The sequence below is a fragment of the Mustelus asterias genome, chromosome 21 (assembly GCF_964213995.1).
Source record: "Mustelus asterias chromosome 21, sMusAst1.hap1.1, whole genome shotgun sequence".
NCBI lineage: Eukaryota > Metazoa > Chordata > Chondrichthyes > Carcharhiniformes > Triakidae > Mustelus > Mustelus asterias.
The window spans coordinates 19198666-19213865 of NC_135821.1; the positions used below are offsets into that span (position 1 = coordinate 19198666).

General features: G+C 48.8%; 1 protein-coding gene across 1 annotated transcript in view; it reads left to right on the plus strand.

The window, feature by feature from the left end:
* The window catches only part of LOC144509175 (uncharacterized), a 35651-nt gene extending 20813 nt beyond the window's left edge, over positions 1 to 14838 (plus strand). The window contains exon 4 of the mRNA XM_078237604.1: positions 14007 to 14838. Within this exon, the coding sequence (XP_078093730.1) occupies positions 14007 to 14741 (735 nt within the window). The 3' untranslated portion in view covers positions 14742 to 14838. The remainder of the gene's footprint in view (positions 1 to 14006) is intronic.
* Positions 14839 to 15200: the final 362 nt, after the last annotated feature.

A 15200-nucleotide genomic window follows, 5' to 3' on the forward strand; every position in this document is an offset into this window, starting at 1 on the left:
TTTCATTCATGTAGCGCCTATCACTACCTCAGGATGTCCCAAAGAATATTACAGCCAATTAAGTACTTTTGGAAGTGATATATTGAAAACAAGACGCCAATTCATTCTCAATGAGGTCCAAACCTAAATTGAAATTATTTCCAACTCCGTTATCTCCAGATACTCTGAGGTGTGGGATTATAGAATCATAGAATCCATACAGCGCAGAAAGAGGCCATTCGGCCCATCGAGTCTGCACCGACAACAATCCCACCCCAGGCTCTATCCCCGTAACCCAACATATTTACCCACTAATCCCCCCTAAGGGTCAATTTAGCACGGCCAATCCTCCTAACCTGCACATCTTTGGACTGTGGGAGGAAACCAGAGCACCCGGAGGAAACCCACGCAGACACGGGGAGAACGTGCAGACTCCACACAGACAGTGACCCAAGCCGGGGCATCGAACCCGGGTCCCTGGCGCTGTGAGGCAGCAGTGCTAACCACTGTGCCACCCGTCGTCTCGACTGTCACCTGAGTTTCGGGAAGACTGGCACTGGATAGTTGCACCCAGTTTCCATTCAGCATCACCCTCCCTAGGGATTCCTTGTACCGTTCCCCCTCCCTGGAGTGCAGTGCGGGACCCACCTGCCCGGGGTGGGGGTGGGAGGAAGCGGCCAACAGGGAAACTCTGTCAGGTGACACGGGACCCGAATATGGCAAATATGATCATCATCGCGGGTCATGCATCTGAAAACTAACGTTAATTGGTCCTCATGGCTCACAGCTGGTGTTGAAACAGTGATTAGGGAATAGTATTTGGCATCTTTTACTTCATGAGTGAACTGTTTTCTGAGCCACTCTGCCAGTATAGTGACAAAATCATCCTAGGTTTTGTGCGTTAAAAAGTTGGTCTTCCCAGAGCCTCAATATTGATAACTTTTCAAATACTCTTTGAGAAGTTTGTCAAATTCACTGAGGTATTCACGGCAGGCTAAAACATATTACCCCTTTGGGTTGACAGTTGATGGGGAGGCGATGGCCGAGTGGTATTATCACTCAACTATTAATCCAGAAGCTCAGCTAATGTTCTGGGGGACCCGGGTTCGAATCCCGCCTCGGCAGATGGTGGACTTTGAATTCAATAAAAAATATCTGGGATTAAGAATCTACCAATGACCATGAAACCATTGTCAGAAAAACCCATCTGGTTCACTAATGTCCTTTAGGGAAGGAAATCTGCCGTCCTTACCTGGCCTGGCCTACATGTGACTCCAGAGCCACAGCAACGTGGTTGATTCTCAACTGCCCTCGGGAAACTAGGGATGGGCAAGAAATGGTGGTCAGCCAGCGACGCCCGTGTCCCACAAATGAATAAAAAAAACTTATCGGGCGAGATTCTCGGGCCTCCCAGCCGAGTGTTTCCCAGGGTGGAAGGCGACGCATTGTTGGCAGGCAGCGGGATTCTCTGGTCGCGCTGCGGTCAATGGGATTGCCTGCTGATGTCACCCCACCGCTAAACCCACGGGCGAGGCTATGCCGCTAGCGGGACCAGAAAATTCCGCTGGCGGGAACGGCCGGAGAACTCTGGCCACCAGCTCCACTTACAGGTAGTCCCAAAGAAGACAGCAGATTGACTGTGGCAACAACATGTCTCAGCACTGTCCTCATGTAAGAACACTCAAAGAACAAAGAACAGTACAGCACAAGAACAGGCCCTTCGGCCCTCCAACTCTGCGCCGATCATGATGCCTACCTAAACTAAAACTGTATGCACTTACGGAGTCCGTATCCTTCCATTCCCATCCTGGACTAGGTGATTTTCACAGTAACTTCATTGCGGTGTTAATGTAGGCCTATTTGTGACTAATAAATAAACTTTTAAAACTTTATTCATAGTTGCCCCTTAAATGCCGCTATCGTACCCGCTCCCACCACCTCCCCGGGCAGCGCGTTCCAGACATTCACCACCCTCTGCGTAAAAAACTTGCCTCGCACATCTCCTCTAAACTTTTCCCCACACCCCTTAAACCCATGTTCCCTAGTACTTGACTTTTCTACCCTAGGAAAGAGCATCTGACTATCCACTCTGTCCGTGCCACTCATAATCTTGTAAACCTCTATCAGGTCGCCCCTGAACCTCCGTCATTCCAGTGAGAACAAACCGAGTTTGTCCAACCTCTCCTCATAGCTATTACCCTCCAGACCAGGCAACATCCTGGTAATCCTCTTCTGTACCCTCTCCAAAGCATCCACATCCTTCTGGTAGTGTGGCGACCAGAATTGTACACAATATTCTAAATGAGGCCTAACTAAGGTTCTGTACAGCTGCAGCACGACCTGCCAATTTTTATACTCAACGCCCCGACCGATGAAGGCAAGCATGCCGTATGCCTACTTGACAACCTGATCCACCTGCGTTGCCACTTTCAGTGATTGGTGGACATGTACGCCCAAATCTCTGCCTGTCATAAAATTCAAACTGAGCCAATGACGCAGAATCAATTCTTCCAGATTATTTACATCTTTGAACGAATGCACACCAAGCTTTAATATGAGCTTTGGAAGCTTGATAATCAGCAAGATCTCTTCCAACGTTTCTCCAGTTCTCGATGGGTGCTTCCTTCCATTTACTAGACTCAGGGAATAATTTGCAAACAGCAGGAGGACAGTGTTGAGACATGTTGCTGCCGCAGTCAACCTTCTGTCTTCTTTGGGACTGCCTGTAAGAGGAGCTGGTGGCCAGAATTCTCCGCCTTAGAGGTTTCTGAAAAACTCAACCCATTTTCAGTCATCCCATTTCTCTTCACCCTCAGAAAATGGGACTTATGAAGATTTCTCACCTGCCTCCAACCTCAAACTCTTTTCATAAAGTGCTCTGGTTTCCTCCCACACTCCAGAGATATACAGTTTAGGTGGATTGCCCATGCTAAATTGACCCTTAGTGTCCCAAAATGTGTAGGTTAGGGGGATTAGTGGGGTAAATATGTGGGGTTACGGGGTGATGCGCATCAATTGGACACGAGGCACGAAGCTTCGGTAAAAGAAGGCTTTTATTAACTAACAATGGAACTAACAGAACTTTAACACACTATCCCAGACTGAAGAGGTCCCGCCCGAGCAGGGGGTCTTATACCTCTCCCAGGAGGCGGAGCCCGACTGGGATGTGCCACAACAGTAACAACCACAGGTGTATCAATCCCACCCTAGCCCAACAACAACATTAGAACAATCCCACAGTGGGAACCAACGATGGTTCACCACACGGGGTTAGGGCCTAGGTGGGATGTTCTGTTGGAGAGTCGATGCAGACTCGATGGGCCAAATGGTTTCCTTCTGCACTGTAGGGATCCTATGATCAGGTCGCTCCTCAGTCATCGCTGCTCCAATGAAAACAATCCAAACCTATCCTCTTCATAACTTAAATGTTCCATCCCAGGCAATTTCCTCTGCACCCCCTCCAGTAAAATCACATCCTTCTTATAATGTGGCGACCAGAACTGCACACAGCTGTGGCCTCACCAAAGTTCTATACAACTCCAACATGACTTCCTTGCTTTTGTAATCTATGCCTCGATTGATAAAGGCAAGTGTCCCATATGCCTTTTTCACCACCCTACTAACATGTCCGTCCATCTTCAAAGATCTGTGGACAAAGACGCAAAGGCCCCTTTGTTCCACAGAACTTCCTAGTGTCCTGCCCTTCATTGAATACTTCCTTGTTGAATTACTCCTTCCAAAGTGTATCACCTCACACTTTTGAGGATTAAATTCCATTTGCCATTTATCTGCCCATCCCATCTATATCTTCTTGTAGCCCAAGACACTCAACCTCACTGTTAACCACCCGGCCAACCTTTGTGTCATCAGCAAACTTACCAATTCTACCCCCCACAAAGTCATCTGTGTTGTTTATATAAATGGCGAATAATAGGGGACCCGGCACAGATTCCTGCAGTACGCCACTGGACACTGGCCTCCAGTCTCTAAAGCAGCCTTCTGTCATCACCCTCTGTCTCCTACAACTGAGCCAATTTTGAATCCACTTTATCAAATTACCCTGTATCCCACGAGCATTTACTTTCTTTATAAGTCCGATGTGGGACCTTGTCAAAGGCTTTGCTGGAATCCATATAAACTACATCGACTGCACTACTCTCGTCGACACACCGGGTCACCCCGTCACAAAATTCAGTCAAATTTGTTGGGCATGATCTTGCTCTGAGGAAGCCATGCTGACTATCCCTGATCAAGCCTTACCTCTCCAAGTGGAGGTAGATTTTCTCCTTCAAAATCTTCTCCAGTAGTTTCCCAACCACCGATGTGAGACTCACTGGTTTGTAGTGCCCTGGCTTATCTCTACAACCCTTCTTAAATAGTGGGACCACATTAGCTGTTCTTCAATCGTCTGGTACCTCTTGTGTGGCCAGAGAGGAATTAACAATTTGTGTCAGAGCCCCTGCAATCTCCTCCCTTGCCTCCCACAACAGCCTGGGACACAATTCATCTGGACCTGGAGATCTGTCCACTTTTAAGTTAAAGTTAAAGTTTATTTATTAGTCACAAATGAGGCTTACATTAACACTGCAATGAAGTTACTGTGAAATTCCCCTCGTCGCCACACTCTGGCGCCTGTTCGGGTCAATGCACCTAACCTGCAAATCTTTGGAGTGTGGGAGGAAACCGGAGCACCCGGAGGAAACCCACGCAGGCACGAGACAAACATGCAAACTCCACACAGACAGTGACCCAAGCTGGGAATCGAACCCGGGTCCCTGATGCTGTGAGGCAGCAGCGCGAACCACTGTGCCACCGTGTCGCCCCCTTGCCAACACTTCCAATACATTGTCCTTTCCTATGTCAATTTTCTCCAATTTTCCATATTACCTGTGTTTTCTGGTTTATTTAGTACGGAATATTCTATCATACCCAGTGGGACAGATTTTGGCCATAAGACAATGGGTGGGATTTTCCAGCCGCACTCACCCCAAGGCCAGAAATTCCCATCCAAGGTCAACGGACGTTTGCATGGTCCACCCCGCCTGCCACGGGAATCAGGAAAATCCCGGTCAATATCCTCAGGATAGGTTTCTTCCCTCACTTCAGCAGAAGCATCAGCAATATCTTGTAGTTCCATTCCCATTTCCCGGTCCACTTTCAACTTTTTCAGGCGATGTGGTATCTCTGCAAATCGGCAAGTCGAAGTCACCAGATAATTCGCCCATGTTTCTGATTGAGAATAATTGCGCAGTTTGTGAACTGTTCAATACTTCAAACTTCTTAAAGCGAAACGGAAAAATGTCTGTGTGTCGAGTTTCATCCTTTTGCTTCACCTTCAGTTTTCTGCTCTTTCAAAGATGTGCGGGTTGGGTGGATTGGCCAGGCTGAATTGCCCCTTACTGTCAGGGGGACTAGCTAGGGTAAATGCATGGGTTTACGGGGGTTAGGGCCTGGGTGGGATTGTGGTCGGTACAGACTCGATGGGCTGAATGGCCTCCTTCTGCACTGTAGGGATTCTATGATTCAGTGCCAGTATATCTTTTGGCGGCCAGATTTATCGTGTTGCTTCATATTGGCCGATCTGTCCTGATGTTAACAAATGAATTTTCTGAAAGACCTAGCTTTTTGTGCCTTCCTCAGCCCTGGGGTTCAAATGGCCCCGATCACCTTGACAACCTTGCCTGAGCTGCTGCCTCAGGCTTCCTGGCTATGGTATGGCTTTGCCCTCGGATGCCCAGCCCACCTCAACCCCCGGCCTGGGGGTTGGATCACCCCCTCTGCTCTCCTTGATGACCACCGACGCCTTCTCAGTCATGCTGGCCTGATCAAGTCATAGAATCATAGAATCCCTACAGTGCAGAAGGAGGCCATTCGGCCCATCGGGTCTACACCGACCACAGTCCCACCCAGGCCCTGTCCCCGTAACCCCACATATTTACCCCACTAATCCCTCTAACCTATGTATCCTGGGACACTAAGGGGCAATCTAAAACTAGAGGGCATAGGTTTAAGGTGAGAGGGGAGAGGTACAAAAGGGTCCAGAGTGACAATCTTTTCACACAGAGGTTGGTGAGTGTCTGGAACGAGCTGCAGAGGTTCTAGTAGAGGCGGGTACAATATTGTCTTTTAAATTGCGTTTAGACAGTTACATGGGTAAGATGGGTATAGAGGGATATGGGCCAAACACAGGAAATTGGGACTAGCTTAATGGTAAAGGACGGCATGGACAAGTTGGGCCAAAGGGCCTGTTTCTATGCTGTAAACCTCTATGGCTCTATTTATCATGGCCAATGCACCCAACTGGCACATTTTGGAGTGTGGGAGGAAACCAGAGCACCCGGAGGAAACCCACGCAGATATGGGGAGAATGTGCAAACTCCACACACACAGTGACCCAAGCCGGGAATCAAACCCAGGTCCCTGGCGCTGTGAGGCAGCAGTGCTAACCACTGTGCCACTGTACCACTCATAAAGTCGCCCCACTGCGTTGCTTCCCTTGACGACTGTTGGCACCTCCTCGGCCTTCACCTCGAGCTCTGCTCGACGGCACCCTCGGGTGCTGTGCTGATTCGCTGGGTGCCTGCCTGGCTATCTGGCCTCCTGACCCTGGGTCAGTAATTGCTGCTTTGTTTTATAATTTTAGGTTGCCCACCCACCGCTCTCAGCCCTGGGAGTTGAGCCCCCCATTCCTCCCCTCAATGAGTGCCATCCAGTGCCTGCCTCCTCGCTTGGCCCTCACACCCCCTGAGGCAAGCTCCACCACCTCCCTGTTGGCTCAGGCTGCCCACCCGGCTCTCTGCCCTCCTCAGCCCCAGCTCAGAAACCTGGCTGCTGCCTTTCCTAAAAATACTTTTCAGAGATTCCCATTACTGATCTTTCTCACTCCAAGTCATTGGAGACGGTACAGTGGTTAGCACTGCTGCCTCACAGCGCCAGGGACTCAGATTCGATTCCCAGCTTGGGTCACTGTCTGTGTGGAGTTTGCACGTTCTCCCCATGTCTGCGTGGGTTTCCTCCGGGTGCTCCAGTTTCCTCCCACACTCCAAAGATGTGCGAGTTAGGTGGATTGGTTGTGCTAAACTGCCCCTCAACGTCCAAAGATGTGCAGCTTAGGTTGATTGGCCATGCTAAATTGCCCCTTGGTGTGAGGGGGATTAACAGGGTAAATACATGGGGTTATGGGGACAGGGCCTGGGTAGGCTCTGTCGGAGTGTCAGTGCAGACTCGATGGACCGAATGGCCTCTTTCTGTGCTGCAGCGAGTCTATAACCTCTCAATGATCTTGGACAGTGTTTTCCCTCTCTAAGGAGACTCATCCAATCAGAGTCCAATGTTGCTGTACATTGCTCACTGATTGGTTTAAGAAATACAAATGGGCCTATCAGCAAATTCAGAGCTATCGGGCTCTGGTTGCTGCCCTCAAAGCCACCGGCCAGCACGGAGCCTCACCACTGGTCTGGGCCCTGTGCTAAGCACAACGTGCTGCATTGTAAGTCCGTCTCTGCTTATTATCAGATGCAAAGTTAATTGGAATCTAGAGTTAAGGACAGAGTGATGGAGCACTTAGATAAACTTGAACTGATTTAAAGAGAGGGAACATGAGGGTTTAGAGATGTGTTACAGTTCACTCTGGGAGTCTGGGTTGCTGCACTTTCCCATGCGTGTTGTAGTCTGGAGCTATGGACCGTGATGGTCGAGGCTCCAACATTCTTTCCATCACACGCCTGACCAGGAATCTCTCCCACTCTCACCGCCTGACATTGGCGTGTGTTTGGGAGGATTTTACAGGTTGACACTCAACCTGTTTGACAGTATGTTATGTAAATTAGGCTTACATTCCCTGGAACACAGAAGGTTAAGGGATGGTTTGACTGAGATTTGAGGTATTTTGAAAGGAAGTTTCCTTTCCTTTTGGGCTAGCACGGTGGCACAGTGGTTGGCACTGCTGCCTCACAGCGCCAGGGACCTGGGTTCGATTCCCGGCTTTGGGTGACTGCCTGTGTGGAGTTTGCACATTCTCCCTGTGTCTGCGTGCGTTTCCTCCGGGTGCTCCGGTTTCCTCCCACGCTCCAAAGATGTGCAGGTTAGGTGGATTAGCAGGATAAATGTGTGGGGGTTACGGGTTAGGGCAGAGGGGTGGACATGGGTGGGGTGGTCTGTTGGAGACAGACTTGATGGGCCCAATTACCTCCTTCTGCACTGTAACAATTCTATGCCGGCCTCTGCTCCTTGTCTGTGCCGTTTCCCCATAGTCCTCTATCCCTCGATCTATCAAATATTTATCCACCTCCATTTTAAATACTTCTAATGATCCAGCCTCCAGCACCCTTTGGGGCAAAGAATTCCAGAGATTCACTACCCTCTGTGAGAAGAAATTTCTACACATCTCAGTTGTAAATGACCGGCTCTTTATCTTGTCGTCATGTCCCCTTGTTCTAGACTCTCCCATGAGTGAAAACATCTTACATGGACATCTTAGCAGGATCTTTTATGTTTGAATAAGGTCACCCCCTCACTCCTCTAAACTCCAAGGAATACAGGCAGTAGTCTATTTCATCTCTCTTGATAGGACAACCCTCTCATGCCAGGAATTAGCCTGGCGAACCCCCTTTGGACTGCATCCAGTGCTAGGAGGTGGAGGGAAGGAAATCAGAGCTTGAGGCTCAGAGAGCTGAAGGCCTGACTATCAGTGGGGAAATGATTAAAATTGGGGATACACATCCTTCTTTATATACTTGCTTCCAGCAACAAATGATTTGATTTGATTTATTATTGTCACATATAATGAGATACAGTGGAAAGTATTGTTCCTTGCATGTTATACATTCAAAGCGTACTGTTCATAGAGACAGTAAGAAGTCTCACAACACCAGGTTAAAGTCCAACAGGTTTATTTGGTATCACAAGCTTTTGGAGCACTGCTCCTTCATCAGGTGAATGGAAAGGTGGGGTTCACGAACACAGGATATATAGACAGAGACACAATTGCAAGATAATGGTTGGAATGCGAGTCTTTACAGGTATTCAAGTCTTTACAGGTACAGACAGTGCGAGTGGAGAGAGGGATAATCACAGGTTAAAGAGATGTGTATTGTCTCCAGCCAGGACAGTTAGTGAGATTTTGCAAGCCCAGGCAAGTCGTGGGGGTGACAGATAGTGTGACATGAACCCAAGATCCCGGTTGAGGCCGTCCTCATGTGTGCGGAACTTGGCAATGCTAGCCAAAAGCTGTCGAACTTTAACCTGGTGTTGTGAGACTTCTTACTGTGCCCCACCCCAGTCCATCGCCGTCATCTCCACATCATGGTTCAGAGAGAAGGAGAGTGGAGAATGTAGTGTTACAGTCATAGAATTAAAGCATTGTTAGAGAGTTTAAACGAGCTAGGATAAAGTTTCAGAAGCATCGAAAGAGAGTAAAAGATAGAATTATCAAAGGTGTTCACCAAGGAGAGGGGCCATGTTTTTGAGGAAGAGATGGTGTCACAGGCTGATAGGCTGGAGGAAGTAGATGTTCGGAGGGAAGATGTACTAGCAATTTTGAATCAACTGAAAGTTGCTAAGTCCCCTGGGCCTGATGAAATATATCCTAGAATTCTTTGGGAGGCAAGGGATGAGATAGCAGAGCCTTTGGCATTGATCTTTGCGTCCTCACTGTCCACGGGGGTGGTGCCAGAGGACTGGAGAGTAGCGAATGTGGTTCCTCTGTTTAAGAAAGGGAATAGAAATGACCCTGGTAATTATAGGCCGGTTAGTCTTACTTCGGTGGTCGGTAAGTTGATGGAAAAAGTCCTTAGGGATAGGATTTACGACCATTTAGAAAGATGCAGCTTAATCCGGGATAGTCAGCACGGATTTGTGAAGGGCAAGTCTTGCCTCACAAATTTGATAGAATGTTTTGAGGAGGTAACTAAGTGTGTAGATGAAGGTAGTGCAGTTGATATCATATACATGGATTTTAGTAAGGCGTTTGATAATGTCCCCCACGGTCGGCTTATGAAGAAAGTAAGGATGTGTGGGATAGAGGGAAGTTTGGCCGATTGGATACGTAACTGGCTATCTAACAGAAGACAGAGGGTGGTGGTGGATGGAAAATTTTCGGACTGGAAACCGGTTACCAGCGGAGTGCCACAGGGATCAATGCTTGGTCCTCTGCTATTTGTCATTTTTATAAATGACTTGGAGGAGGGGGCTGAAGGGTGGATCAGTAAATTTGCTGATGACACCAAGATTGGTGGAGTAGTGGATGAGGTGGAGGGCTGTTGTAGGCTGCAAAGAGATATAGATAGGATGCAGAGCTGGGCTGAAAAATGGCAAATGGAGTTTAACCCTGGCAAATGCGAGGTGATTCATTTTGGTAGGACAAATTTAAATGTGGATTACAGGGTCAAAGGTAGGGTTCTGAAGAATGTGGAGGAACAGAGAGATCTTGGGGTTCATATCCATAGATCTCTGAAGGTTGCCACTCAAGTGGATAGAGCTGTGAAGAAGGCCTATATATAGTGTGTTGGCGTTCATTAACAGGGAGTTTGAGTTTAAGAGCCGTGGGGTTATGCTGCAACTGTACAGGACCTTGGTGAGACCACATTTGGAATATTGTGTGCAGTTCTGGTCACCTCACTACAAGAAGGATGTGGAGACACTGGAAAGAGTGCAAAGGAGATTTACCAGGATGCTGCCTGGTTTGGAGGGTAGGTCTTATGAGGAAAGGTTGAGGGAACTTGGGCTTTTCTCTTTGGAGCAGAGGAGGTTGAGAGGAGACTTGATAGAGGTTTATAAGATGATGAGGGGGATAAATAGAGTGAACGTTCAAAGACTATTTCCTCGGTTGAATGGAGCGGTAACTAGGGGGCATAACTATAGGGTTCATGGGGGGAGATATAGGAAGGATGTCCGAGGTAGATTTTTTACTCAGAGAGTGGTTGGGGTGTGGAATGGACTGCCTGCAGGGATAGTGGAGTCAGAAACTTTAGGAACATTTAAGAAGCTATTGGATAGTCACATGGAGTACTTCGGGATGATAGGGAGGAAATAGCTTGATCTGGGTTTCAGACAAAGCTCGGCACAACATTGTGGGCCGAAGGGCCTGTTCTGTGCTGTACTGTTCTAATGTTCTAATGTTCTAATTAGAAGGTATGCTGGGCCCAGTTCGCAAGAAGTCGCCACACTGTGACGCCATCTTGAATTTTAAAAATGGATGTCTCCCTTACAGTATGTCAACTGTAGATTTTTTTCTTTATTCTCTCATGGGATGTGGGCGTCACTGGCTGGGCCAACATTTGTTGCCCAACCCTAATTACCCTTCAACTGACTGGCTTGCTAGGCCTGGAGTCACATGTCAGCCAGACTGGGTAAAGATGGCAGAGTTGCTTCTCTAATGGGGGCATGAACAAAGAACAAAGAACAGTACAGCACAGGAAACAGGCCCTTCGGCCCTCCAAGCCTGTGCCGCTCATTGGCCCAACTAGACCATTTGTTTGTATCCCTCCATTCCCAGGCTGCTCATGTGACTATCCAGGTAAGTCGTAAACGATGCCAGCGTGTCTGCCTCCACCACCCTACTTGGCAGCGCATTCCAGGCCCCCACCACTCTCTGTGTAAAAAACGTCCCTCTGATATCTGAGTTATACCTCGCCCCTCTCACCTTGAGCCCGTGACCCCTCGTGATCGTCATCTCCGACCTGGGAAAAAGCTTCCCACTGTTCACCCTATCTATACCCTTCATAATTTTGTACACCTCTATTAGGTCTCCCCTCATTCTCCGTCTTTCCAGGGAGAACAAGCCCAGTTTACCCAATCTCTCAGTGAGTAAAGCGGATGGGTTTGTAACAACAATCGATGGTCACCATTACTGAGACTAGCTTTCAATTCGAAATTTATTAATTGAATTTAAATTTCACCCGGGTGGCACGGTGGTTAGCACAGCTGCCTCACAGCTCCAGGGACCCGGGTTCGATTCCCGGCTTGGGTCACTGTCTGTGCGGAGTCTGCACGTTCTCTCCGTGTCTGCGTGGGTTTCCTCCGGGTGCTCCAGTTTCCTCCCACACTCCAAAGCTGTGTGGATTAGCCATGCAAAATTGCCCCTTAGTGTCAGGGTGTTAACAGGGTAAATACATGGGGTTACGGGGATAGGGGCCTGAGTGGCATTGTTATCGGTGCAGACTCAATGGGCCGAATAGCCTCCTTCTGCACTGTAGAGTTCTTATGATTCTAAGATGCTGTGGCAGGATTTGAACCCACGTCCCCAGAGCATTAGCCTGGGCCTCTGGATTCCTAGCTCAGTGACATTACCACTATGCCACCATCTCCCCCAGGTTTGTCAGCTTGTGTTTACTGATGCCACCGGCCATTTTTGGAGAACATTATCAGCTTTACGAATCCTCAGATCCCAAACGGGAGAAATCTGTACAAATATGGATGCAGTTTTCGCAACATAGCAAACACACTCCATCTAGAGAGACATAACCTACTTAGCTCAACCCAGGGAACCCAAACACAAGCAGAACGGTCCCCTAAAGAGAAATTCCTGCGGTTGGACTGCTAAAATTACATTGCTTATTATTAGCTGGGCACTGATCAATATACCTCATATCATCTCCCCTCAGCCCCACTGAGCACTGGTGTGCAGGATTCTCAGGAACAGACCCCTTTATATCAGCATATACGCAGTAGAAATAATAATTAAACTATAATTTGCAGGTTATAAAAATTTCCAGGTGTATAGAATCATTGAATCCTACAGTACAGAAGGAGGCCATTCGGCCCATCGAGTCTGTACCAACCATAATCCCACCCAGGGCCTATCCCCATAGTCCACATATTTACCCTAGCTAATCCCACTGACACTAAGGGTCAGTTTAGCATGGCCAACCAACCTAACACGCACATCTATTGGACTGTGGGAGGAAACTGGAGCACCCGGAGGAAACCCACACAGACACGGGAAGAACGTGCAGACTCCGCACAGACAGTGACCCAAGCTGGGAAACGAACCCGGGTCCCTGGCGATGTGGGGCAGCAGGGCTAACCGCTGTGCCACCGTGCCGCCCTGGAAGATATCCAGGGCTGAGGGGGGCTGGCTAACCGAGGGCAAGGAAGGGCCCTACAATAGCCAGGCAACCTGAGCCAGCGGCACGGTGAGGTCCTCAAGGGGAATAGCGGCAACTCCACAGCTGAGGAGGGCAAAAGAACGCCCGCTCTGCCAGAAAATTCATTTGTTAAAATCAAGAAAGATGGGTCAATATTATAAATAAATTATAATTTAATTAACTCAACTTATTGGGCAGGATTTTCCATGCCCACCCCACCCCCCCGCAGTGCATTCTGTGATGACCCACCATTGGCCAGCAGCGAAATCTTCCAGTCCCGCCGATGTTGACGGGTTTTCCTGTTGTCCTCTGCGCTGGGAAACCCGTGGTGGGGTGTCGCTGTTGGTGGGACTGGAAGATCCCACTGGAGGAACCGACCTCACCATTCTAGCCCTTGTGGAGATAGTGTTGGATGGAGTTGGGTGGGAGGAGGCTTGTGTGAAGCTTAACCCCAGCGATTAGGCTGAGTGGGTGTTTCTTGTGTAAATTCAATCTATGTATATCCTCCAGTTCAGACGAATGAGGGGGGAATCTCATAGAGTCTTACAACATTCTAACAGGACTAGACAGGGTAGATGCAGGGAGGATGTTCCCGATGGTGGGGGAGTCCTGAACCAGGGGTCACAGTCTGAGGATTCGGGGTAGACCATTTAGGACGGAGATAAGGAGACATTTCTTCACCCAAAGAGTAGTGAGCCTGTGGAATTTGCTACCACAGGAAGTAGTTGATGCCAAAACATTGAATGCATTCGAGAGGCGGCTGGATATAGCACTTGGGGTGAATGGGATTAAAGGTTATGGGGGGAAAGCAGGATTAGGCTATTCAGTTGGACGATCAGCCATGATTGTGATGAACGGTGGAGCAGGCTCGAAGGGCCGAATGGCCTCCTCCTGCTCCTATCTTCTATGTTTCTGTGTTAACGATGATGTTCTCTTCCTCAGACGCAATATCTGACTTGCCCTTCTGATAATCTGAACACCTCTACCACATCGTCTGTAACCACCAAGGACCATAGTTCAGCTCCCCAAAGTACTGCTCATGCCACCCCACCAAACGCCAACGGCAGAGGGGCAACGCCGAGGGCAAACACTTTCGAAAACCCAACCCCCACCAACGCCGACCCCTGCCTCTCCGAAAGGATCACGGAGGTCATTGTGAGTGAAATCACCACAAGCTCCTTGCTGGTGAACTGGAACATTCTGGAAGACCTGGGCGATGAATACGAGCTGTGGTACAGCACGGGCGGAGAGAGGCAAAGCCTGCGGATGATCGGTGGCGTCCGAGAGGTGGAACTGGGTGAGCTCCAGGTCGGAGCTGGTTACAGAATCTGTGTCGTTCCTCAGAGCAGCCTGATCAGCAAATGCACCGGCCCTTCTGATAACCAGTGCACGGTGGCACAAACCCTGGGTCTGCCCAGCAACTCGGAGCCCGTACAGTCTGAGGGCAAGAAGGGACAGTACGCCCTCGGGGCAGGGATCACGGTGATGGTGATCCTATTAATTATCATCGCCTTAATCGTTGTCTTCAAGCTGAGATCAAGCCGCACTGGCTTCCAGAGACACTATGATGAGGATGCTTGCACCTACATCGAGAATTTCGAAATTGACCAAAGCAAGATGGACTTTGACAACCTGGACAGTGCCTACGACAACGCCATTGACGAGGGCAACATGTGATTTCCCTCTCGGGGTTCAAAGTGCAAAGGTCAGGACTGAGGGTCCGCTGGGACTGGGCCAGGAACCTGGATACAGCCCTTCTAACCAGCGACTGGAACGCACATGGCTTCGATAATTCAAAATAGACAATGGCTAATTTATCCAAATCCTTTGGAAGAGGAACCGCGTGCCATCGCTAAAAACTAATCATTTAATCCTTCATCCTGCCCAAATGATTTATAGATTTACTGACGCACTGACCCTTGCTGCCGGGGAATGATCATCACTCTGAAGGGGGAAAGACATCAACGCCAATGTTATTCTGGTGATATCACACCGATCCATAATTTGCCAAGGCAAAGATCTTTCGACATAAGCATTGTGCCCAGCATTTCAAAAGAGAGGATAAAAAGCAAATGTCTGCGGATGCTGGAATCTGAAACCAAAAGAGAAAACAAGAAGAGGGAATCAAAAGGGAGC